Here is a 24,594-nt window from a genome sequence, read left to right on the forward strand (position 1 = left end):
CCATATACGAAATGCCTAGCGCAGTACCTGTGCATAAGAGATACACAGATACCAAGTCCTTCCCATCCCAGGAGTCTGCAGGTCTATGATCGTATATATTGGATTTATTTCTGGAAGGGTAATAGGATACATTCTGGATTCTTCCAGAAGTTCATAATTTTCGTAATCAGAGCCATTGAGAGAAGACACGGCAAGGAGGCATGTTCTTTTGCTTGTGTCAGTAGCTCTTGCTCTAATCGGAGTTCTCATCACCTTCAGGCAGTTACTGGTTTGGGCTTCATGCCACCCACCACAGCTGAGATAACTGCGCCTGCAGCCTTCGCGCCTTCCATCAGGGCGTGCTCTACCTGCAAAGCACATCAGTTCACAGGACAATCAGCACCAATCCTCGGCTGGCACCCTCCCCTACCTCCACCCCACCATTCCCCTTCAGCAGCCAGACTGCCTGGAGTCTATTCCTAAGAGAAGAACAGTCCCTGCTATCCTACATTTTCAAAACTCCTAGAGTGACAAGAGACCAAGAAGAGCCAGGATTGTTGGAGACAGACAACCCCTTCCTCCCTGTGTGCCATTTGGCCCAGCGTCTGCCTCCAGTGTGGGGCTCAGAGGCAAAGGATCTCACAGTGCCATAGCCACTGAGGCCCTCATTCCACAAACGGGGGATCCCAGAGCCAGGGAGCAGAACTCACTTGGACAGAGCCATACAGTGAATTTCTGTCCAAACTTAGCTCTTGGGTCCTTGGGCCTCATGACTCCTGGGCCCAGGCTTCTTCAGAGGGCTTCTTTTTTTTAATTGCATTTTAGGTTTTGGGGTACATATGAAGAACATGCAAGATAGTTGCATAGGTGCACACGTGGCAGTGTGATTTGCTGCCTTCCTCACCTTCACCTATACCTGGCATTTCTCCCCATGCTATCTCTCCCCAACTCCTACCCCCCTATTCCCCGCAACAGACCCCAGTATGTAGTGCTCCCCTCCCTGTGTCCATGTGTTCTCATTGTTAACACCCGCCTATGAGTGAGAACATGCGGTATTTCATTTTCTGTTCTTGTGTCAGTTTGCTGAGAATGATGGTCTGTCTCCAGGTTCATCCATGCCCCTACAAAGAACACGAACTCATCATTTTTGATGGCTGCATAATATTCCATGGCGTATATGTGCCACAATTTCCCAGACCAGTCTATCATCGATGGGCATTTGGGTTGGTTCCAGGTCTCTGCTATTGTAAACAGTGCTGCAATGAACATTCGTGTGCATGTGTCCTTATAGTAGAACGATTTGTAATCCTTTGGATATATACCCAGTAATGGGATCGCTGGGTCAAATGGAATTTCTATTTCTAGGTCCTTGAGGAATCGCCACACTGTCCTCCACAATGGTTGAACTAATTTACATACCCACCAGCAGTGTAAAAGTGTTCCTATTTCTCCACATCCTCTCCAGCATCTGTTGTCTCCAGATTTTTTAATGATCGCCATTCTAACTGGCGTGAGATGGTATCTCAATGTAGTTTTGATTTGCATTTGTCTAATGACCAGTGATGATGAGCATTTTTTCATATGTTTGTTGGCCTCATGTATGTCTTTTTTTGTAAAGTGTCTGTTCATATCCTTCACCCACTTTTGAATGGGCTTGTTTTTTTCTTGTAAATCTGTTTTAGTTCCAAAGGACGTCTTATAATGCCCTCAGTCCTTGGGGTTTTCATGTACAAATGTTCATGGGGGTGGGAGATTTCTCACATCAGGGCCCACTGAGCCCCTGACAAAGCCTCAGAAGAATAGAGTGCAGGCCAGGTGTGGTGGCTCACGCCTGTAATCCCAGCACTTTAGGAGGCTGGAATGGGAGGATCACGGGAGCTCAGGAGTTCAAGATCAACCTGGACAATATAGCAAAACCATCTCTCTACAAAAACGTTTTAAAATTAGTTGGGTGTGATGATGCATGCCTGAAGTCCCAGCTATTCAGGAGGCTGAGGCAGGAGGATTGCTTGAGCCCAGGAATTTGTGGCTGCTGATTATGCCACTACACTTCAGCCTAGGTGTGAGACCCTGTCTTCAAAGAAAGAGAAAAAAAAAAACAGAAAGAAAGAAAAGCCTTCAGAAATATAGTGAATTGACCAAGGAGACTTCTCTAGTTAATAGTTGAGCTGGGGCTCCAACCCCCGTGGTCTTACTATTAGCCCAGTGCCTTTTCTACTCCTCCCTGGGTTAATCAAGGTGAAAATACCTCCTGAACCATAAAGTCCTGCAGAAACAGAAAGCCTTACTAGTATAATGAATAACATGATGAAGGCACTGATTACCATTCCGATCACTAGTGAAATGACAAACCCCCAGAAAGCTCCGGAAGAAGCCATCATCAGAGCAAATGGGATCACACCTGCTGGCTCCGGGATACGCCGTATCTGAGGCCATTGACAAAGTGCTCGCAGTTCCCTTCGATCAGGCTGTACTGCACGATCTTGTTGACCATCTTTTTTGTACGCTGGATGATCTCGTCCACTGGCAGGGGCAGGTACATCCCATCGAGCTTGTTATTGACCTTCCAGGAGCAGCCATGCAGCACGTCCTCCAGACGACTGTATTTCACCATGGCCAGATTGCTAAAGATGGAAGTAATGCTACCCACCCCGAACTCCTCACCTGGAGACCAAAGACAAAAATTGGGAATTTCAAGGAGTAGCTGAGCAGAGCACAGTCTAAGGCTCTGAGGAAGCTGCTCCCCCTGGGGTCTCATTGGCACCATCAATAAAAGGGTGGCTGAAGAAGGGGAGTTGGAGCCAAAGAACCACAGGGAATCAACTTTCCTGAGAAGCTCTTTGCCCTGCACTGCGCTTCCTGCTCTCATCCCACATGGGAGTCTCTCTCATTAAACTCTTGGAGCACCTTATTCTGTGGCCCCAAACTATGTTGCATGCACCTGCCTAAGCCCTAGGATTTGAGTCTTGTTTCCTAAGCAGAGTTCAGCAATCTTCACAAACATGTAAAGGCCACCCTCTATGTAAGTGTCAGCTCCTGGGTACACGATTATGGTGGTTCCACAGCACGCTTCCCTCTGGGGCTGCCACAGGAGCACAGGGGAACTGAGCCAAGTAGGGCTCTGAATGGCACCTGCTCCCACCAGCTTCCACATACAGCTACTTGACTGCTGCCTCTATTCAAATACGGGGATTCTCATCAAGGGTATGTTTAAAAACAGGATTCCACAGATTTGAGAAATGTTCGAAAGCTGCTACATTATCATATTCAGCCCTTAGAGGAGACAGAGACTCAAAGAGGATCGGGAATCTGCCCAAGGCCAGGTGGGTGGTCATTTAAAGCCAGCACTGTTTTTCTGCTACAACCACGTGGATATGCAGATGTGTACACCCTTCCCTTTACAAGTTGTCCAAGGACAAGAAATGTTCCATGATCTTTTCTTACAAATTTGAAGAAAATCTGCTGATTTTATAAAAGCTGACTGTAGATAATTCAGCATTCAGGAGCAGAAATAGCAGAATTCCTTTTCAGAGAGAGCAAGACAGGGGTGGGGGAAGACATAACTGGTAAATGTCTCTGTGATTGTACAAGAGGGAAGGAACTCCTGGACTTAGTCTGGAAAGAAGCAGTGGATTTCTATGTTCTCTGAGTAGGTTCTGAGACAAGAAGTGGGAAGGATATGAGTAGAGGGGGCAGAGAAGAGAGGCAATGAGAAAGGGACTCTACTCCCTGAGGACCTCCAGCATAGTGAGAGACTGGGCCAAAGGAAGGGGACAGAACACAGGAGTGACAGCTGAGAACAAGTTGGGGCCAAAGGCCTTCGGGACAGTGACCTCCTGTAATTCAACTTTGAACTGGCAATACCTGCACGGGAGATAGCATTCAAAGGGCATTCATGGGTATTCAACAGGGTCCCCCCTACCCCTTCTTCTCCCAACCCCCCGAGCCTCACCAGGCCCCATCTCCTGAGACAACCATTGTGACCAGTGGTTCCAGATACCCAATTTTAAGTCGTTCCTCATTCTGCTGTACTCGTCCTCCACTATCATCACCTCCACCCCATCCAATCTCCACTAAGATTTCATTAACACAAATTTGATCTCAGCCATATGTTAAGACAGCTGTGAGAAATGAGGGGAGGGCTGTATCTACATTTAGGGTGAGACAGCACGGAGCGTGTGGAACAGCAGGGAGACAAGGTGAGGACGAAGGTGCCAAAGGTGATCAAGAAGCCACAGGCAGGGTTCAAGACTATAGAAAACAGATGGCAATCAGAACAGGTAAGCATCTGTGTTCTCCTTGGGGACTCCTCAGAAAGATGAGGACGGATGCTTAACTGCTGTCAATGCAAAATGGGGCTCAAGTTCTAAAACGTGTGTTTTTAAACAAAGGCCCCCCCCAGGAGGTCAGGGAACTTGGGCCACACTCTTTACACTTGTATCACTCTTAGGGCTGGACACTCAGCAGGTTTTGGTGAACAGAGACCAAACTGTATCACACAGTAAACAAAGGTCCAGTCATGCTTCAAGGGGTCCCATTGCTAAAGAATGGCAATGACTGAGGAGCCCAGTAATTAACTGTGCTTCTATTTACTTGGCTAACTTCAATATCAGTATTTCAATAGAGTGTTCGCTCTTACTCGGGGGAGCCAGATGGACCACGCAGTCATCTTCTACATAGATGGCCCAGTGCTCATAGCCAATTCGAAAAATCTCAATCAGGTCTCCAGGTCTGGGTCTTGGTTTTCCCTACAACGGAAAAGTAAAAGATAAATGGCACATGCCCAAGGAACTCCAGACACCTCGTTTTAGGATCAGGTACAGCTCAGCCTAAAGATCCCCTCAGTGTGGTTCAACACTTCACAGAAACGCAAGCTAAAGAAATTTAAACACCAGGGACCGAAGAACTCCGCCTCTCTCCTACCACCAGTCACATTACTGAAGCCATCAAGGATACCTGTGCCGGTTATTAGTGTACTGCCTCTCAGCTCTCAATGTACCCTCCAATATATACCCTGTGATAAATGACTAAACTTCTTTAAGCATTTCTTCCCTAAAGCAAGTAAGATATTAAACCTTCTCAGTAGAGGGTGATGGAAGGACATTGCAAGAGAAAGGGGCTCTCCTGCAGTTTCTGGCGAGGGAGGGCAGGCTGGTGGTCAGCAGTGTGGGTGTGTGGACATCTAGTAGAGTTCTGCCTCAGACCCAGGATCTTCAAGACCCCCTGCCCCTGCTGGCACCCTGATTCCCTCTGCAAGACCCCCACATGGCCCACCTAAAGCCCAGAGGGTACCCCCATGCTCTGCACACCACACCACCAGTTGCTAATAGCCACTTCAGTCCTGCTTGCCCAGCAATTGCAAACTTCTTTGTTACCGTGTGTGTGTGTCCACATGTGTGTGTGCACGTGTGTGTGTGTGTGTGTGTGAGAGAGAGAGAGAGAGAGAGAGAGATAGAGAGAGAATGAGAATATACATGAAAAGGTAGGCACAGAGTTGTAAATATGATGAGCATCCATCTTTTTAAAAACTATTTGGCCAGAGCTCCAGGTCTCACCTTCACTGCTGTGTTCTCTTCTCCTAGATGCCCAGCTTCTGTGGCCCTGTGACCTGCAGGTTTCTGGAAATCCATAGCTAAGACATCAGGACCCCCTGGAAGCCTAGAAATGGTATTGTTGTCTCTAAGCCAGACCTGATCACCTATCTGGGGCAAAGAAAAGAGCCCTGGAATATGAAGAGGCACAAGATGGTAGCAAAACACCCAGTTATGTGCTCTCATTCCACCCAGGACCTTTGGCCAGAACAGGGTGTAAAAGATTTATTCCCAAAAGTGATATTAAAAAGATACAGAAAATGTGAACATGAGAATTTGCAATTAAGGAAAGACCGTAAAAGTGTGAGGGGTGAGAATAAAGTGCGCAGAGGAGGTCATAATGGACTTAATGACATTAACTTGTCAACTGCTCAGAGCAAAGTATTTTAATGTCATACATGTATGAAAGTCTTTAGTAAATTTTCAAATTAAAATACACATAAGACATGACATACTGGAGAGAAACCTATCAAATGTAAAGAATGTGGCAAATGGGCCAGGTGTGGTGGCTCACGCCTGTAATCCTAGCACTTTGGGAGCCAGAGGTGGGTGGATCACCTGAGGTCAGGAGTTTGAGAGCAGCATGACCAGCATGGTGAAACCCCATTCTCTACTAAAAATACAAAAAAATTAGCCAGGCTCGGTGGCGCATGCCTGTAGTTCCAGCTACTTGGGAGGCTGACGCTGGAGAATCGCTTGAACCCAGTAGGCAGAGGTTGCAGTGAGCCGAGATTGCGCCATTGCACTCCAGCCTGGGCAACAGAGCCAGATTCCATCTCAAACAAACAAAAAGAATGTGGCAAATTATTTCACATGCTTTCACACCTAACTCAACATCAGAGAAGTCATAGGAGACAGAATTCCTACAGATGTGAAAAATGTGGCAAAGCCTTTAACCTGTCCTCAGCCCTTATTAACACAATTCACACTGAGAGAATCCCTACCAATGTGAAGAATGTGGCGAAACCTCCAACCAGTTGTTACCCTTCTTACACGTAAGTTAGTTCATACTGGGGAGAAACCCTGCAAGGGTGAAGAATGCGGCAAAGCCTTTAACCACTGCTCAGCTCTCATTAAACATGAGAGAATTCATACTGGAGAGAATCCCTACAAATGCGAAGAATGTAGCAAGGCCTTTAACTGATCCTCACACCGTAATGAACATAAGAATTCATACTAGAGAGAAACCCTACAAATGTGAAGGATGTCACAAAGGCTTTTAAGTGCATCTCAAGCCTCACTAAACATAAGATAATTCATACTGGAGAAAAATCCTACAAATGCAAAGAATGCGGTAAAGCTTTTAACCAGTCTTCAACCCTTGTAAGAGATTCATACTGGAGAGAAACCCTATGACTGAATATGCCAACGCATTTAGAAGGTCCTCAAACATAAGATAATTCATACTGAAGAAACTCTACAAAATTGAAAGACGTGGAAAAGCTTTTAACCCCACCTCATACTTTTCTAAAGATGAAAGAAACTATACTGGTGAGAAACTCTAGAAATGTAAAGAATGTGGCAGAGCCTTTAAATGGTTGTCACACCTTACTCTATGTAAGATCATTCATACTAGAGAAAACCCCTGCACTTACAATGTGGCAAAACTTTTAATTAATGTTCACACTTCATTGCACAGGAAAGCATTTATACTTCAGAAAAATTGTACAAATATAAAGAATGTGGAAAAGCCATTGCTATCTATTCAAATCTTACTCAAAATCAGAGAGTTCATAGTTAAAGCATTATAAATCTAATTACTGTAAAAAAAACTTTCAGAAAATATAAGCCTTTAAAGTGAATATGAGTTTTTATTCTGAAGAAAAACACTGTGACCATAAAGGGGATTGTAGTACCTTTACTTGTATTACAAACCTTACTGCACACATTTTATACTAGAGGAAAACACCAAAGCAGCTGCTCAAACCTTGTTGAACATCAGAGAATTTATGTTGGAAAGAAACCCTACAAATGTAATGAATGTGCAAACACATTTGTTTAAAAACTCCAGCTTGGGCCAGGCACAGTGGTTTATGCCTGTAATCCCAGCACTTTGGAAAGCCAAGGCAGGCAAATTGTTTGAGATCAGGAGTTCTAGAGCAGCCTGGCCAACATGGTGAAACCCCATCTCTATTAAAAATTCAAAAAAAATTAGCCAGGTGTGGTGGCAGGCACCTGTAATCCCAGCTACTGGGAGGCTGAGGCAGGAGAATTGCTTGAACCCAGGAGGTGGAGGTTGCAGTGAGCCGAGATCGTGCCACTGCACTCCAGCCTGGGTGACTGAGTGAGACTCCATCTAAAAAAAAAAAAAAAAAAAAAAAACAACAAAACAAAACTCCAGCTTGGGCAACACCAGAGAGTTCATACTAAAAGAACTCACATTTGCAGACGCAGCAAACGTGAAAAAATAATCAAACATTGTCTATATAAACATGAGAGGATTCACAGTAAGAACTAAGGTGCTGACACTTCATATATTACACTAAATCAGAGTGTTGAGTACAGAAAATAATTCAAAGCTAAAACTGTCAGATAATTTATTTGTATATAACTTTAAAAGAAACACAAGATGTTTTTGAAGTGTTATTATTACAAAGTATTTGTTTTCCCTTGAAAAAATTATAGTTTTTTGAAAGCAAATGTAATTTAACTCTCAAATTACTTCATGCTGTTCCTTCATTCCCACTGTTTATGTGAAAGCATGTGATCCATTATTGTTGCATCAGATCTATGAGAGATTCTTTTTCATTAGGTGGGCATTATTTATGACCTTTTCCATGGAAAAGTAAGGGCATTGAAATGTAATGGTGAAACCCTATCTCTACTAAAAATACAAAAAAATTAGCCAGACATGGTGGTGCATGCCTGTAGTCCCAGGTACTCAGGAGGCTGAGGCAGGAGGATTGCTTAAACTAAGCAGGCAGAGGTTGCAGTGAGCCAAGATTGCACCATTGCACTCCAGCCTGGGTGATAGTGTGAGTCTCCGTCTCAAAAAAAAAAAAGGTACACAATGAAAATCTAAGTGGAGAGGCTCTTTGTGGTTGACCTATAACTTTATCTGAGTGAAGCAAAAGGTAGGTGTTCAGAGTAATATTCTACATGATAGTGAGAGGAAAACATTTTTAATTTTAGTAGTAAATCATTTTACCAATTGTACTTTTATGTAATAAAATGCAGTATATTTTGAAATGCTGTCTTAAGATTACAGGTGAACTTAATTTTTTAAACAAAACTGTTTTTAAAACTAATAATAACTAATGGGTACTAGGCTTAATATATAGATGATGAAATAATCTGCACAATAAACCCCCATGGCTCACGTTTACCTATGGAATGAACTTGCACATGTACCCCTGAAATTAAGAGAAAAAGAAAAAAAAACGATTAATAGGCTGAATAAAGAAAATATGGAATACTATGCAGCCATAAAAAGGAAATCATGTCCTTTGCAGGGACATGGATGGAGCTGGAAGCCATTATCCTCAGCCAACTAACACAGGAACAGAAAACCAAATGCCACATGTCCTCACTTACAAGTGAGAGCTGAATGAGAACAGACGGACACATGGGAGGGGGAACAACACACACTGAGGCCTGTCGGGGATGGAGGGTTGAGGGAGGGAAAGCATCAGGAGGAATAGCGAATGGATGCTGGGCTTAATACCAAGGTGATGGGTTGATCTGTGCACAAACCACCGTAGCACACAGTTACCTATGCAACAAACCTGCACATCCTGCACATGCACCCTAGAACTTAGAGTAAAAGTTGAAGAAAAAAAGAAAGAAAAACCAAACAACCATCAATAAGGACCAGTTAAGTAAATATTCCTACAGCTACACACACAGAGACATTAGAGAGAGTGAGTTGAATTTACACGAGCAGCACGATGCTGTTGAGATTCACGCATGCTGCAGCAGGTGTGAGTTACTCTATTATACAGAGGCAACACTTATAAGTAAGAACATATGGTGTTTGGTTTTCTGCCCCTGTGTTAGTTTGCTGAGGACAATGGCTTCCAGCTCCATCCTTGTCCCTGCAAAGGACATGATATCATTCCTTTTCATGGCTGCATAGTATTCCACACTTCTTTGCTTAACCAACATTGTTCTTTTTCAATATTACTTTGGCTTTTCCATATAAATTTTAGGATCACTTCATCAATGGATTTCAAAAAACATATTTTGAGAGGGATTGTGTTTCATCTGTAGATGGATTTGGTGAAGATGCCACCTTAAGATTGCAGATATTTTGCAACCCACAAACATGGAACTTTTTTCATGTACTTAAATCTCCCTCAATCTTCCTTACCAATGTTTTTTAGTCTAACATTTTTGTTCAAGTTATTCCTAAGTATTTTTATGCTATGATGAATGGAATTACTTTCTTAATTTCATTTTCAGATAGTTCACTTGTAATACATAGAAATTCCATTGATTCTTGCACATGAACCTTGTATCTTGCAAATTTGCTAAACATATTTATTAATTCTAATGGTTTTGTGGCCCAGGCATGGTGGCTCATTCCTGTAACTCCCGAAATTTGGGAGGCTGAGGCAGGCGGATCACTTGAGGCAAGGAATTCAAGACCAGCCTGAGCAATATGGTGAAACTCCATCTCTACTAAAAGTACCAAAAAAATACAAAAAATAGCCAGGAGTGGTGGCACATGCCTGCAGTCCCAGTTATTTGGGACACTGAGGCACAAGAATCACTCGAAGCCACTGAGGCAGAGGTGGAAGTGAGCTGGATTGTGCCACTGCACCACTGCACTCCAGCGTGGGTGACAGACAGATTAGAAAAAATTCTAATAGTTTTGTAAGTACAGGCATTTCTCATTTTATTGTGCTTTGCTTTATGCTTCACAGATATTTTATTTTTTACAGATTGAAGGTTTGTGACAACTGCGCATCTGGGAAATCAACTGGTGCTATTTTTCCAACAGCAGGTGTTCACTTTGTCAGTATTTTTTAGCAATAAAGTATTTTTAATTAAAGCATGTACTTTTTTTACATGTAATGCTATTGTAAACTTAATAGGCTGAAGCATAATCTAAACATAATTTTTACAGGCCCTGGGAAACCAAAAAATGTGTGTGACTCACTTTCTTGCAATATTCATTTTATTGTGATGGTTTAGAACCAAACTTAGGATTTTCTACATATATTGAATAAATGTGATGAGAGTGGCCATCGTTTCGTTGCTAGATCTGGTCTCTTATCATTAAATATGTTACAGATTTTTTTACAGGTGCCCTTTTTGAGATTGAGGAAACTCCCTTTGATTGAGTTTCAGATAATTTTATCATGAATGGCAGATTTTGTCAAATGCTTTTTCCAGAGGTATTGAGATCATATGATTTTTGTCCTTTATTAACATGATATATTTCTGTATTACTTTTTTTTTTGAGAGGAAGTCTCACTCTGTCGCCTTTGCTGGAGTACAGAGGTGCAATCTCGGCTCACTGAAACCTCCACCTCCTGGGTTCAAGCCATTCTCATGCCTCAGCCTCCTGAGTAGCTGGGATTACAGCCATGCACTACCACTCCCGGCTAATTTTGTTTGTTTGTTTATTTCACCTTTTTGTCCAGGCTGGTCTGAAACTCCTGACCTCAAGTGATCCACGTGCCTCCACCTCCCAAAGGGATAAGAGGCACCACTTAGCCTTGGTATATCACATCAATTGATTTTGGGGTGTTACATCAAACTTGCATTTCTGGGATAAATCTAAGTCATTGTGTATGATCCTTTTTATGTACATGCTGGATTCGGTTTGCTGACATTTTTCTGAGGATTTTTACATGTATGTCTATAAGAGATAATAGTCTTGTTTTCTTTTTGTGGGTTTTTTTTTTTTTGAGATATCTTGGCTTTGGTATCAAGGTAATACTGGCCTCACAGAATGAGTTGGGAAGCATTTCTTCCTCTATTTTCAGAAAGACTTTGTGAAAGATTGGTAATTTTTCTTCTTCAAAGGCATGGTAGAATTCTCAAGCAAGGCCATCTGGGCATGAGCTTTTCTTCGTGAAAATATTTGTATTTACTGATTCAATTTAGATTTTCTAGTTTTTCTTGAGCCAGTTTTGTAATTTGTGTCTTTCTGGGAACTTACCCGATTCATCTCAGTTGTCTAATTTGTTTGCATAAAGTTCTTCCCAGCATTCCCTTTTATGTCTGTAAGACTGACAGTGAGCCCTCTCATACAGTCCCAGTTTTGGCAACCTGAATACTCTCTCTTTTACTTGGCCAGTATAGCTAAAGGTTTCTCAGTTTTATCTTTCTGAAATACTATCTTTTGGCTTCATTCGTTTTCTATATCGATTTCTGTTTTCTACTTCATTGATTTCTGCTCCAGTTATCATTTTCTTCCTTCTGTTTGTTTTGGTTTTAGTTTGCTTTGTTTCCCTAGTTTCTTAAGGTCGGAGCTTAGATTATCGATTTGAGATACATTTTCCTTTCTAATATAGGCATTTGCAGCTACAAATTTTCCTCTAAGCCCTTCAGAGCATCTCATAAAATTTGATATGTTCTGTTTTCATTTTTTTTTTTAATTTGTATGTTCTTTATTGTCCTAACATTGCATAGTACTTTGATTGTGCACACTTTTAAATAGAGAGCAGAGTTGCCCACTTGAAACTACTCTCTTGCATGGGATATTTCAAGCTGTTTTATTATGGGCAAGGAACAGGGACCAAAATGCTGCCTGGACTTAAAAGGAGCCAGGATCAGATTAAACAGAAGTTGGAGAGTTGGAGAGATCTGGGCCACACACAAGAAGAAAATGTTGCAGAGGCTGAGATTTCAACTTGACTTATAAGAGGCATAGGTGGATGGCTGGAGGGGCTTCGTGGATGTCAGGGAACAAGATTCAGGAGCAGCCTAGAGAGGAAAGTAAAGGAGAGAGGCGTCCAGAGGGCCAATGCGTTGTGCTCAAATCTGAGATGAATGCCACCTGCCAGGAGCAAGCCTGGAGATAGCACATGGGTAGCTGGGATGAACAGTTTGGCCATTACCATGGCTACAGAAAGCCACATACTAGAAAAATAACTTAAAAGCTATACAATCATCATTATAAATATCTTGTGTTTTAAAACTAACTCTAGTGTTGGTTATAAAAGGTTCACAGTTACTCTGAAGAGAGCTGTATCTCTATTGCACGATAGTGGAGAAGTCTGCTCTGATCCCCATGTGTAAACAATGATTCCCTTCTCCTCTGGCGACTTCAGGACACAGAGAAACAGTATCTGCTGTAAGCAAAAGCACTTGGGTAGAAGGCACATGGAAGCTGTCAAACTCTACAGGAACACGCAGAACATGTTGGATGCCCACTTCTCTTCCCATCACTGCTGTTGGGACAGGTCTGGAATCAGATTAAAGGTGGTGACGGTCCTGTGACAGTCTCATCCTTATTCCACAGTTACAGACTTGGCCAGATTTCTGGGAAAGTCAACGTCATATCCTCGGAGGACAGCCAGGTGGAAGGATAGAAGCTGCAGCGGAATCACGCTCAGGATGCCCTGGAGGCAGTCCACAGTGTGGGGCAGCTCAATCGTCTTATACGCAAACTTGGAACTTTCAGTATCATCCTTGGAGCACAATATAATGGGGCGACCCTGGCGGGTCGTGACCTGCTGCAGGGCATTCTGGCATTTGGCAAAGCAAGGATCCTTCATGATGACCATGATGACGGGCATCTGCTTGTCAATCAATGCCAGGGGCCCGTGCTTCAGCTCCCCAGCCAGGATGCCTTCTGAGTGCATGTAGGTTATCTCTTTAATTTTCAGGGCTCCTTCCAGGCAGGTGGCATAGTTGTAGCCCCGCCCCATCACCAGGAGTGACCTCTGCGTGTAGAGCTCCAGGGCTAAGTCATGAATCTTCTCATCCAGTGACAGCACTTCCTTGATCAGCTCAGGTAAAGATCTCAAACCACGGATGATCTCTTGCCTCCTGTTTTGTAGTGAAATTCGGTCTTCAGACATCATCAAACCAAACATCACCAGAGAGATGAACTGACTGGTATAAGCCTTGGTGCTGGCCACACCGATCTCTGGCCCTGCGTTGATGTGGACGCCGCAGTCGGTCTCTCGGGAGATGGAGCTGCCCACGGTGTTGGTAACACCCACAGTCAGGGCGCAGCGGTCTTTGCAGTAGCGCAGCGCCAAGAGTGTGTCCGCCGTCTCGCCTGACTGGCTGATGAAAAAGCAAACATCATCCCTGAACACAGGTGTGTTTCTGTCCAGAAAATCGCTAGAAAGTTCAACCATCACAGGGAGCTCAGTCAGTTCCTCCAAAACTTGCCGCGTAGCCACAGCAGCGTGGTAGCTGGTTCCACAGCCAATCACGATGAGCCGTCGGCATCGTCGGATCTCCTTCAAGTGGTCCTTCAAGCCACCCAGGAGCACTGTGTTGGTCTCAAAATTCACCCGACCTCTCATAGTATTGAAAACGGATTCTGGCTGTTCGAAGATCTCCTTCTGCATAAATGCACTGAAGTTACCTTTCATGATTTGCTGCAGTTCCATCTGCAAGGTCTGGATGGCTCGAGATGGGTCATCACTAGCCGAGCGCTTGACCCGGTGAATGGAGTTTCCCATCAGCCACTGCAGCGATGTCATCATCCTCCAGGAAGATGACGCGGTTGGTGTGCTCTATGATAGCGCTTGCATCAGAAGCAAAGAAGAATTCCACGGCCTTGTCACCTACAGCGTGCAGGCAGGCGGAGCTGTCCAGTCTCTTCATCCGTGCCTTACAGATATTCTTCACATTCTCCAGAGTGCACGTCCTGTATAAGATGGGAATCTGTTCTGTAGAGAGCTTGTATTTGCTGCGGACTCCAATGAGCAGGGGGCTGCCTCTCCGTGTGGCAACAGCTTCTCCTGGGTAGTGGATGCTCTTGAAAACCAACGCAAATGCACCTTCCAACTGCTGAATGACTCTCTCAACCAATGTTGAAAACGTAATGTCCTCAGTTTCTCTGTTGTCGAACACATATTTAATCAGCTTGGCGATGGTCTCTGTATCTGTTTCTGACTCAAACTCGTAGCCTTTGCTTTCCAGAAATTTCCTCAGATCTTTGTAATTTGTGATGATCCCATTGTGGATGACAACAAATTCGTTGCCTTTGTCGGAGCGCTGGGGGTGGCTGTTGACAGCACTGGGGACCCCGTGGGTGGTCCAGCGAGTGTGGGCAATGCCGAAGTGCGTTTCAAACTCCACTTTTAAGTCCATGCTGTCTTGTTTGTAAAGTTCTTCATCAAGAGCTTTAACTTTGCCCCTTTTCTTGACCAGCTGAATGTGTCTTTCTTTGACTTCATGATTATTCCCATCGATTGCCACACCTGCCGAGTCGTAGCCTCTGTACTCCAGCCGCTGCAGGCCCTTGATGAGGGTTTCAAAGATCTCCTTCCTTAGCTGGGGGACTCTATAGTTCATGTAGGCAAAGATTCCGCACATCGTGGCTGCTGCTCAGGCCCGTTCGTGGCTCGGGGGATTTGCTGGCTCCAACGCTGTGGCTACTCCGTGGGCTCCCTGTGCTCCGCGGGCTCCCTCTGTTTTCATTTTTACTCAGCTCAAAATATTTTCTGACTTCCTTGTTCCTTTTTTGACCATGGGTTATTTAGATGTATGTTGTTTAATTTCCAAACACTTGTGAATTTCCCAAAATATCAGTTATTAATTTCTAATTTAATTCCATGTGGTGAAATAAAATATTTTGCAGGATTTCAATGCCTTCAAATTTACTGACTTGCTTTATGGCCTAGAAGATGGTCTGTCCTGGAAAACATTCATGTGTGCTAGAGAAGAATATGTATTCTGTTGTTGAATGAAATGTTTTATAAATGTCAGTTAGATCAAGTCAGCTGATACTGTTGCTCATACCTTCTGTCTGCTCACTGATTTTCTGTCTAGTTGTTCTATCCATTACTGAGAGTGGGGTATTGAAGTCTCCCAATTATTATGTCTGAATTCCCAGTTTATCCCTCTAATTCTATCGGTTTTTGCTTCATACTTTTTGGCGTTATTTTGCTGGATATGTATATGTTTATAATTGTTGTATCTTCCTGATGAATTAACCTTTTTGTCATCATAAAACGATCCTTTTTTTGCTAATAATATTTCTCCTCTTAAAGTCTATTTTTTTCTGATATTAGTACAACCACTCCTGCTATGACTACTGTTTACATTCACCTATTTGTGACTTTGGACCTAAAGTGTGTCTCCTGTGGATGGCGTGTAACTGGATCTTGTACTATCAAGTCATATGATCTCTGCCTTTTTTGGTGTGTTTAGTTCATTCACATTTAATGTTACTATTAATAAAGTTGGATTTATGTCTACAATTTTGCTGTCAATATTCTGTACCCCACATGTCGTTTTTGTTCCTCTGTTGCCATCTTTTCTGTATCAAAGACATATTTTTTAATGATCATTTTAACTCCTCTGTTAACTTTTTAATAACATTTTTAATTGCCTTCTTTGTGGTTGCTCTAGGGATTATAATGTGCATCTTGACATATTGCTATCTACTTCAGATTAATACTAACTTAGTTCCTATAAAATATGGAAACTTTGCTTAAAATTAGCTCCATTCCTTCTCCCCTACTTATGCTATTGTTAGATAATATATGGATGTAGCTTCTAACATACATGGATGTAGTATATCTAACTGCATCCAAGACGGTGTTGCAAATATTGCTTTATATAAACTGTTTTAAATTAGTTGAGAGAAAAAAGAAAAAATATACTTATAGTCATTTATATTAAGCACACTTTTACCATTTCTAGTACTCTCCATTTCTTCCTGTTGATTAAGGTACTTATTGTCTGGTGTCATATTACGGATCTAACATAGCTTCATTTCAGTCCCTCTCCTTTGTGATATTACTATTATATTTACTATATATTTGCATGGTATAAGACCAAGAAAAGGATTTATAACTAGTTTTATTGAATTGCCTTTCAAATTGGTTGGCATAAATGATAAAATATATATTTATCTTCTCCTATATAATCACCTGTGTAATTATCTTTACTGGTACTTTGTATTTCATGTGGCTTAAAATACTCTCTGGTGTGACTTTCTTTCCACCTGAAGAATTTTCTTTGCTATTTCTTTTAAGGCAAGTCTGCTAGCCACAAAGTCTATCAGTCTTCATTCATCTGGGACTATCTTTATTTTATCTTCATTTTTACAAGATATATTACTGGATATAAAATTCTTGGTTGATAGGTTTTTTCCTTTCAGCACTTTTAATATGTCATCCCACTGCCTCTGGCCTCCATTGTTTCTGATGAAAAGTTGACTATTGTTTTTTATTGTGCTTCTCTTGTATACAACAAGTCTTTTTTCTCTTGCTGTTTTCAAGATTCTTTGTGTTTGGCTTTCATCTGTTTGAATGATATGTCTAGGTATTCACAGAGGTTCTTGGGTGCATAGATAAAATGTTTTACATCAAATCTGGAAAATATTCAGTTATCTTTTACACAGGTATGTTTTCTGCCTTTTTATTTTCTCTCTTTCTGGGCCTCCAATTACACATTTGTTGGTTTGCTAAGTGGTGTATCCTTGGCCTCTAAGGCTCTGTTCATTTTTCTTTATTCTTTTTTCTCCTGCTCTTCATATTAGATAGTCGCTGTTGATCCATCTTTGAGTTTGCTGATTCTTTTTTCTTTCTGGTCACTTGAATTTGCTGTTGAATCACTCTAGTAAATTTTTTATTTTGGCCATTGTATTTTTCAACCCCAGGATTTTCATTTGGTGCTTCTCATTTCTACCTCCTTATTAATATTCTATATTTGATAAGTCATTGTCATTCTACTTTCCTTTAAGTCTTTAAACTTGATTTTATTTATTTATTTAAACATACTCATAATAGCTGTTTAGCAGTTTTTGCTACATTCAACATGCAGGCCCACTAGGAAAGAGTCTTTAGTTACTGTTTTTGTGTGTATGGGTCACTCTTTCCTGTTTCTTTGCATGTCTCATAATTTGTTGTTGAAAAACTGGACATTCTGGGTTCTGATCTCCTTCCCCACCCAACCAAGGCTGACGGTTGCTACTGTTTGCTTGTTTGTTTGTTGTTTGTTTATTGACCCACCTGGACTGATTCTGTGATACCTGTTTCTCTCACAGCATGTAACCACGGACATGTCTGCTTAGAGTTTTTTTTTTTTCTTGTTTTCATTTTTAAGCCTGACATCCAGGATCAGCATAGCTTAATGGTCAGCCAGTGAGTGGCCAGAGGTTGAGTCACACCTTATGCCAGGAAGGCTTCACCTTTTGTCAGTGGATCTCTGCGTGACTTGGAGAATTCATTCAAAATTCCAGATTTGTATGAGTCTCCAGTCTCTCCTGAATGTGTATACAGCCTTTTGCATAACTTCCAGACCACCAGAGACATGTGGCAACTTTTTAAGACCCTCTTTAGTTGTATCATTACCTGGATTTCCATGTTAAATTTTTGGCTGACCTGTTGGCCTACTGCTTGACCTAACCGGTACTGCAACCTCAAGCTAGCTGCAATTGTGGTCTTCCATGATTGTTTGTCACTGAGATAACTATTGTTTTCAACATCCCTGGGCATGGAAATAAAGCCAGTCTCTCTCTGCTGACACTGCCAATCCTCCCACAAGCCCCACCACCTGGTTAGAACTTCCTTACCACGATCACAGAGCTGGAGGTGAAGGGCAATGCTGAAACACTACAGACTCCCACTGTTCTTTCTGAAATTCTGAGAACCAGTAGACTTTCTTAAATTAACGCTTCTCAGTTTGTTGTATGCCTTTGGTCAATTTTCCTGTCTTTAAATAACTGTCTTTGGCAATTTTGTCTAGCTTTGTAATTGTGTTGGGGAAAGAGGATTTGCGGAGATCTGAACTCAGCCATTCCACAAGTCCTGTCCACTTGCAGGGATGAGTTTTTGTGGGCAAAAAGCAAACAGTATATACTACTATATTTCATAGAAGGAACTGAGGCCAAGGAAGAGGAATTGTTTTGTCTAAATTCCCACAGCAAGTCCATGGGAGAGCTAGGACCAGAACCACCCCCTTGCTCCTGCCAACAAACCAACTCTCTTCTTCTGCCTTAAAGGGAAAATGTAATGGCAGCCACATATCCACTAGAGGGCTCCCCAAACCAGGCTTCTCACCCAGAAAGCACAATGATCTCACAGGAGACCTAAAATTAGACTTCATTTTCTTTTGCCTTAAGCCCAGGGAAAGCAATATGGATATACCCCTCCCTACAACCCAGAAGCTGGTAGTATACCGGAGAGGTTGAGAGCTAAGAGTTGGGAGGACAGCATGTGAGTGATGTAGATGGATAGAGGAGCAGGAGGAGAAGGGCTAGAGGCAGCCAAGAGAGTAAGTGAAGAAAGGAAAGAGTGGAGGAGAGATCTTTCTCATCCTTTGAAGAAGAATTAAAAGGTAGCAATAGCAAATAGTATTCTCTTTGTGATTCAGACATCAACAGGAATATATTGCTTTAAGCAGATGCCTCTGTCTTGATAAATGGCAAAGGGATCAGAGAACAATGTTTTAAAACGTTTGCAAGAAAGTCTGAAGTTTAAACATTTTGAAGCTCATTTTAAAAAATCAACTCAGATTCAACATTTGCCTGTGCAGATGCAGGTAAACAGTTAAATTACCTTTAATTTTAATTTAGGCATATAGATTTTTGATTCATAGATTTTCTCATTTTTTCCTTTCAGACATAGGTAAATGAGAGAGGAAGAGAACTTTCTTAGCCTAATTTCTTTATATGAACATATGTACTAGGCTGAGGCCACTTCTGCTTTCATACACACGTGACATAGGAAAGCCCATAGGCCCATCCTCACTGCGACAGCAACCTAAGGACCACTACTAAGTCCTGACAGCAGTCAGGAAGAACAAAAGATGAACAAGAAGCATAGAACAGGCGACAGAGCTCAACTCAGTCCAGCTCGGGCTATTACTTCTGGTACTGATCTGGCAGTAACAGTAAGATTGTGGGACAGGTTTTGCTGAGTCAGTCCAGAGGGAAAGCCAATTGGTTCAAGGGTAACTCTATCTCACCCCATCTCACTCTACCTGAGCACAGACCCCAATACCTGAGAGTCCTAACCAATGACTCTCACCCACCATCCACAGATCTAGTGGAGGGCAGGGCTCTCGGAGTCTGCCAAGCCCGCTGGACAGTCATGTCTGTTCCTCCTAGGAACACGTAGTCCGTTTTTCACCATCCATCCACCTTGGACACACTTCCCCACCAACCAAATAGCCAGTTACTTCCCACTCAACACGGTTAGGTCATTCCCAACAAGCAGTCAATCAAATCCTTGCTGTTGTTTCCTGGAAAAATGACAGTAAGAGGATAGCCCAGTCCATTTTAAATTATAAACCAGCACAATTCATAACTGCAAAAACAGTATTTCATTACATTTCCTTTTCATAAAAGGAAAAGCTGATGCATTGGACTTCATCAAAATTTAAGAACTTGTTCTGAAAGACAAGGCACGGATGAAGAGAAAATATTACAGAATATGTATCCGATGACATACTTGCAAACAGAACCTCTGAAGAACTCACAAAACATACGAACCAATAGGAAAAAATGGGCCAAAGATTTGAACACTTCGCCAAAGATTATGCATAAGGATGGCAAATACACACATGAAACGAGGTGCAACATTATTAGTCATTAGGAACATGCAAATGAAAATGACAATGAGATATCTACACGTCTATTAAAATCGCTAAAATCTAGAAGATTGACCATGAGAAACGCGGACGAACTGGACGTCTCACACCCTGCTAGCAGGAATGTAAAATTACACAACCACTGTGGAAACAGTATTTAAGAGCTCTTTTAGAATTTGTCTAGAAGGCTTGGAAAGCCCCAACAAAGAAAAAAAATTTTAAAAGAAAACAGTAAGTTAAATATACATCTACCACACGACCTAGCCATTTCATTCCTGCATCCTGACCCAAGAGGAAAAATATACGGTCTGCACCAAGACTCGTATATAAATGTATATAAAGCAGATTTGTGATAGTCAAAAACTAGAAGCAACTCAAATGCTCAATCAACAGGTAAACAGATAAACCAGCATGGTATATCCATGTAATGAAATAGTACTCAGTAACAAAAAGGAATGAACTGTTGATAAAAAGCAACAACATGGATGTCACTCAAAACAGTTATATGAAGGAGACGAAGTGCACACAATATGATTGCATATAAATCTCTTAAAAACGCAAACGAATCTATGGTGACAAAAAGCATATCAGTTGTTGCCTGGCGATGGGAGTGGCGTGGGAAGAAAGAGGGATTTCAAAGAGGCACAAAGAAACTTTTGTAAGTTATAGAGGTTATTCGTTATCTTGACCGTGGTGAAGATTTCACAGGATATACATAGATATCAAAATGTATCAAATCGTATGCTTCACAGGTGTATACATATGCCAGATGTATCAAGTTATAGATTTTAGATATGTGGAGTCTATGTCAATTATACCTTGGTAAAGCCACCTTAAAACAAAGCATAACCAACATCCCAAATCAGGATATGTATTAGACCGTCTAAACCAAGCTTGTCCAACCCGCAGCCCACAGGCCACATGCAGCCCAGGACAGCTTAGAATGTGGCCCAACACAAATTCATGAGCTTTATTAAAACGTTAGGAGTTTTTATGTGGTTTTCTTTTTAAGCTCATCAGCTACCGTCAGTGATAGTGTATTTTAGGTGTGGCTCAAGACATTTCTTCTTCTTCCAATGCGGCCCAGGGAAGCCAAAAGATTGGAGACCCCTGGAAACAAAGTAAAATAAAATATGCAGAGAAGTTGCCAGGAGGTGAATTGTTATACCTACCTCAGCTGCTTGCTTTACCAACGTGCTGTCATTCTCAGGCTTGGGACTTGAGCTCCACTCTGCTCTCTGGCTGGGTGTGGTCTCCAAGCAAAGTACAAGCTTCTCTCTAAATGATTTTGCAATCATGTAGTTAACAAACATTACTATTTCATAATTATTGGAAAATCTGTATTACAGATTTGTGATTTTTAAGATGCCTTTTGGTTTCAAGACTGTAGGGAACATTTCCCCCTAAGCTTGTTTCTGTGAACCCATTAGCTTTTATACAAAAGAACTGCTGTTTGCTGGTTTTCTGACAATTGTTTAAATGCTAATTAATGATAGCAAGAAGTAGTTCTTGGGGTTTCTATTTTTTAATTTGCTAATAATCTCTTTTTAATGTTTATCAAAGTGATACTTGCACATAGTTGTTGTCAGTTTGTTTTGTTTTTTAAGGAACCAGGAGGTAGGAATTTATAATGAAATACAAGGAGCCTTCCTCCTTTCCCTCCTCATCCCAGCCCTACTGTGCAGAGGCAAACTCCTTGAAATCTAGAGTTGTCTCTTCCAATGATTAGCTCCAGACCTCTAAGCAAGCTTGATAAGGCACAACACTGTGCAACATGAATGAAATCGGTCTATTTCTCTCTGAAAACAAGGTGTTACAGGAGAGGACAGAAATGCAAGGCAAGAATATGCTGTCAAGCATATTAAATTAAGGTAGGATAGTAGCATAAAATATCTTGGAGCCCAAACGATCTAGGTTTGAATCCTATGATTGCCGTCCCACCTTGCGCTAATTAATGTCTGACCCTCAGCTTGATTATCTTTAAAACAGAGATGAAAATATGTGTCTCACAGAGGTGTCAAGAGGGTGAAAAGAGACAGCACTGTAAACATCCGGTACACCGGCAACTCAGAAACGGCTTTTTCATGCTTTAAACTCTTCTCCAGAAAAAATTAGTGCATGGGGCAGGTGGGACACCCCTCATTCTCAGTACAGCTCCTCTCCAAAATTTCAGCCCCTCAACATTTTTTAAAGCAGCAACCATCACGTTGCTAAGGAAAGTGAATTCAGGAAATCTGCCAAAGGCCAACTCATCGTTCATTGATTGGTGAGACCGAGAACCATACTGTAAACCTCCTGCTAAAAGCCATTCGTGTCTCTGGGGTCTAGAGAATGGCCCTGTGGCTAGAAACGGCTGCAACGCATGCCTGTGGCCAGCAGGTCCCAAGCCCAGTACAATCTATTATCACCCAGGATCGCACCAGCCTTCCCCTTACTGGGGCAAACTGGTTCACACAAAAACCACGTCTGGGTTTGTTTTACAGAACTGCATTCCAAGTCAATTCTTCAAAAGACTTCTTCCACTCAATCTTCTTACCCTTGCTGGATGCTTCTGCTCTGTTCTAACATGCCGGGTGGAGGCTGCTTGACTGGGAGCTGGGCCAACGCTGCGGATCCCACGGATTCTTCTAATTCAAGGGGGTGGGAAATGCTATTTAGACCTGCGAAAGGAGAATTCGAGCAAGCACCTTGACCGCTGCGGGAGAGTGAGCTCAGAGCTCTAGCCTAGCATCGTGCCTGGCTCCTGGTTAGGCCTCGGGAAATGCTGGGATGAATGGAGAGCGTTGTGGAACTAGGCGCTGCAGCGGATTCAGTTCCTCCGCCAAAGAGAGACTTTGGAATTCCTGGGGACGGAATCGGGGAGAGGATGGAGAAGGGCGCCTCGTCTCTGTCCTAAGCCGGATGGGAGGAACCTTTGCAGAGCTAGAGCCGGTCTGAACTCCGCCCTCGGGAGCCGCTGCCACTGCCTCACTTCCACAGGAGATACAGCGGGCAGGAGGGAGCGGCTGCCCGGCTCGCTTTGATTAGCTTATAACAAGAGGTCGTGCTGAAATATTCACTCAGGATGGCAAACAGACAACATAATCACCAAGTGTCTAAGGAGCTTTGAGGGTGGCCGGGCGTGGTGGCTCACGCCTGTAATCCCAGCACTTTGGGAGGCCGGGGTGGGAGGATCACTTGACGTCAGGAGTTCGAGACGAGCCTGATGGTGAAACCCCGTCTCTACTAAAAACACAAAAATTAGCTGGGCGTGGTGGCGGGCGCCCATAATCCCAGCTACTCGGGAAGCTGAGGCCGGAGAATCGCTTGAACTGGGGAGGCGGAGGTTGCAGTGAGCCCAGATCACGCAACAGTGTGAGGCTCTGTCAAGAAAAGAAAAGAAGAAAGGAGAAAGGAAAGAAAGAAAGGAAGGAAAAGGAAAAGGAGTTTGGAGGCTAACGGCCCGCTGGGACCTGGAGGACAACCCAGCCCGGCACCGCGGCCTCGTGGGGAGGGCGCCCGTTCTTGGGACGGACCTGAGTGGGTCGCAGTTGAACGCCTGGGCGCAGGCTGCTGGTCCTTGGGCCCGGTGCTGGCGGTTCGCGAGGCGGGTTTGGAGCTGGGTGAGGGAATTCGAGGGAGGCAGAGCGCGTACTCCCCCGTGGCGCCCGGGCTCAGGCCCATTCCGTCTCAGCGGCCTCGCCGGCCTCCAGGCCCTGCAAGGGACGACGCGCCTGGTCCGGGAGATCGTGGGCACCGGGGGCGGCTCGGGGAGGAGCCGCGGAGGGGAAAGCGCAGCGCGTGGCAAACGGTCGGGGCGCGCGGGGCGGCGACAGCGGCGCGGGCGCAGTGAGCACGTCAGAGAAAAGAGTGGGGCGAAAATGGGGGATCTGTAGGTCTTTTCGGGGAAGTAGGCGTAGGAGGTTTTCGTTGCGGGGAAGGTCGTGGAAATAGTAAAGGCTCAGAGGTGGTGTCTAAACACTCTGGAGAAGCTAAACCGTTTGGAACAGAGTCTTGGAGGGGTAAGTGGAGACCGGATTAGGAAGCCTTAGGAGGCACAATCGGGAGTTTAAATCTTGAACAGTTTGGAGTTTTTTTATTTTAAAAAATATATAGAAAATGTAATCTACACGTACATAACAGGTAACATACCAAAAAGTACATGGAATACACATGTCGCAGTCTCCCCATTGTACCTTAATGTAGCAATTTCTCTTTGTCTGGACTAGTACCCGGGGTTCTTTGTCCTACTCCAAGAAAATTAAGGAAGGGGACACAAGGTGAGGTGGGAGCAAAAGTTTAATAAGCAAAAGAAGACTCTTCACAGCGAGCTGGGTATGCCGGCAGTTTGCCCTGTGACAGCTGAATC

General features: G+C 43.1%; 2 protein-coding genes and 2 pseudogenes across 5 annotated transcripts in view; 2 read left to right on the forward strand and 2 right to left on the reverse strand.

Moving 5' to 3' along the window:
• Positions 1-23,989, reverse strand: PLAAT5 (phospholipase A and acyltransferase 5). Of its 3 annotated transcripts, none has more exons than XM_035263040.2 (6): positions 23,762-23,989; positions 22,783-22,906; positions 21,419-21,524; positions 4,619-4,727; positions 2,431-2,643; positions 1-347 (listed from the first exon to the last, which is right to left on the reverse strand). In XM_035263040.2, the coding sequence occupies exons 1-6, from the start codon at positions 23,907-23,909 to the stop codon at positions 16-18; spliced, it is 1,032 nt and encodes a 343-aa protein (XP_035118931.2). In that variant the 5' UTR covers positions 23,910-23,989; the 3' UTR covers positions 1-15. The 3 variants fall into 3 exon arrangements, with proteins under 3 accessions (XP_035118931.2, XP_035118930.2, XP_002755496.2); XM_035263039.3 differs by having other exon boundaries at positions 86-347; positions 2,381-2,643; positions 22,783-22,873; XM_002755450.6 differs by having other exon boundaries at positions 86-347; positions 2,381-2,643.
• Positions 12,106-21,503, reverse strand: LOC100403355 (glutamine--fructose-6-phosphate aminotransferase [isomerizing] 2 pseudogene; annotated as a pseudogene). Its single transcript, XR_013523466.1, has one exon. The product of XR_013523466.1 is annotated as a glutamine--fructose-6-phosphate aminotransferase [isomerizing] 2 pseudogene (transcript).
• On the forward strand, positions 20,398-20,448 carry LOC118145974 (U7 small nuclear RNA; annotated as a pseudogene).
• The window catches only part of LGALS12 (galectin 12), a 21,545-nt gene continuing 19,853 nt past the window's right edge, over positions 22,903-24,594 (forward strand). Inside the window, exon 1 of the transcript XR_013523468.1 lies at positions 22,903-24,247. The gene's annotated coding sequence lies outside the window, so the exon portion shown is untranslated. The remainder of the gene's footprint in view (positions 24,248-24,594) is intronic.

Source organism: Callithrix jacchus, chromosome 10 (assembly GCF_049354715.1).
Source record: "Callithrix jacchus isolate 240 chromosome 10, calJac240_pri, whole genome shotgun sequence".
In the NCBI taxonomy this organism is placed as follows: Eukaryota; Metazoa; Chordata; class Mammalia; order Primates; family Cebidae; genus Callithrix; species Callithrix jacchus.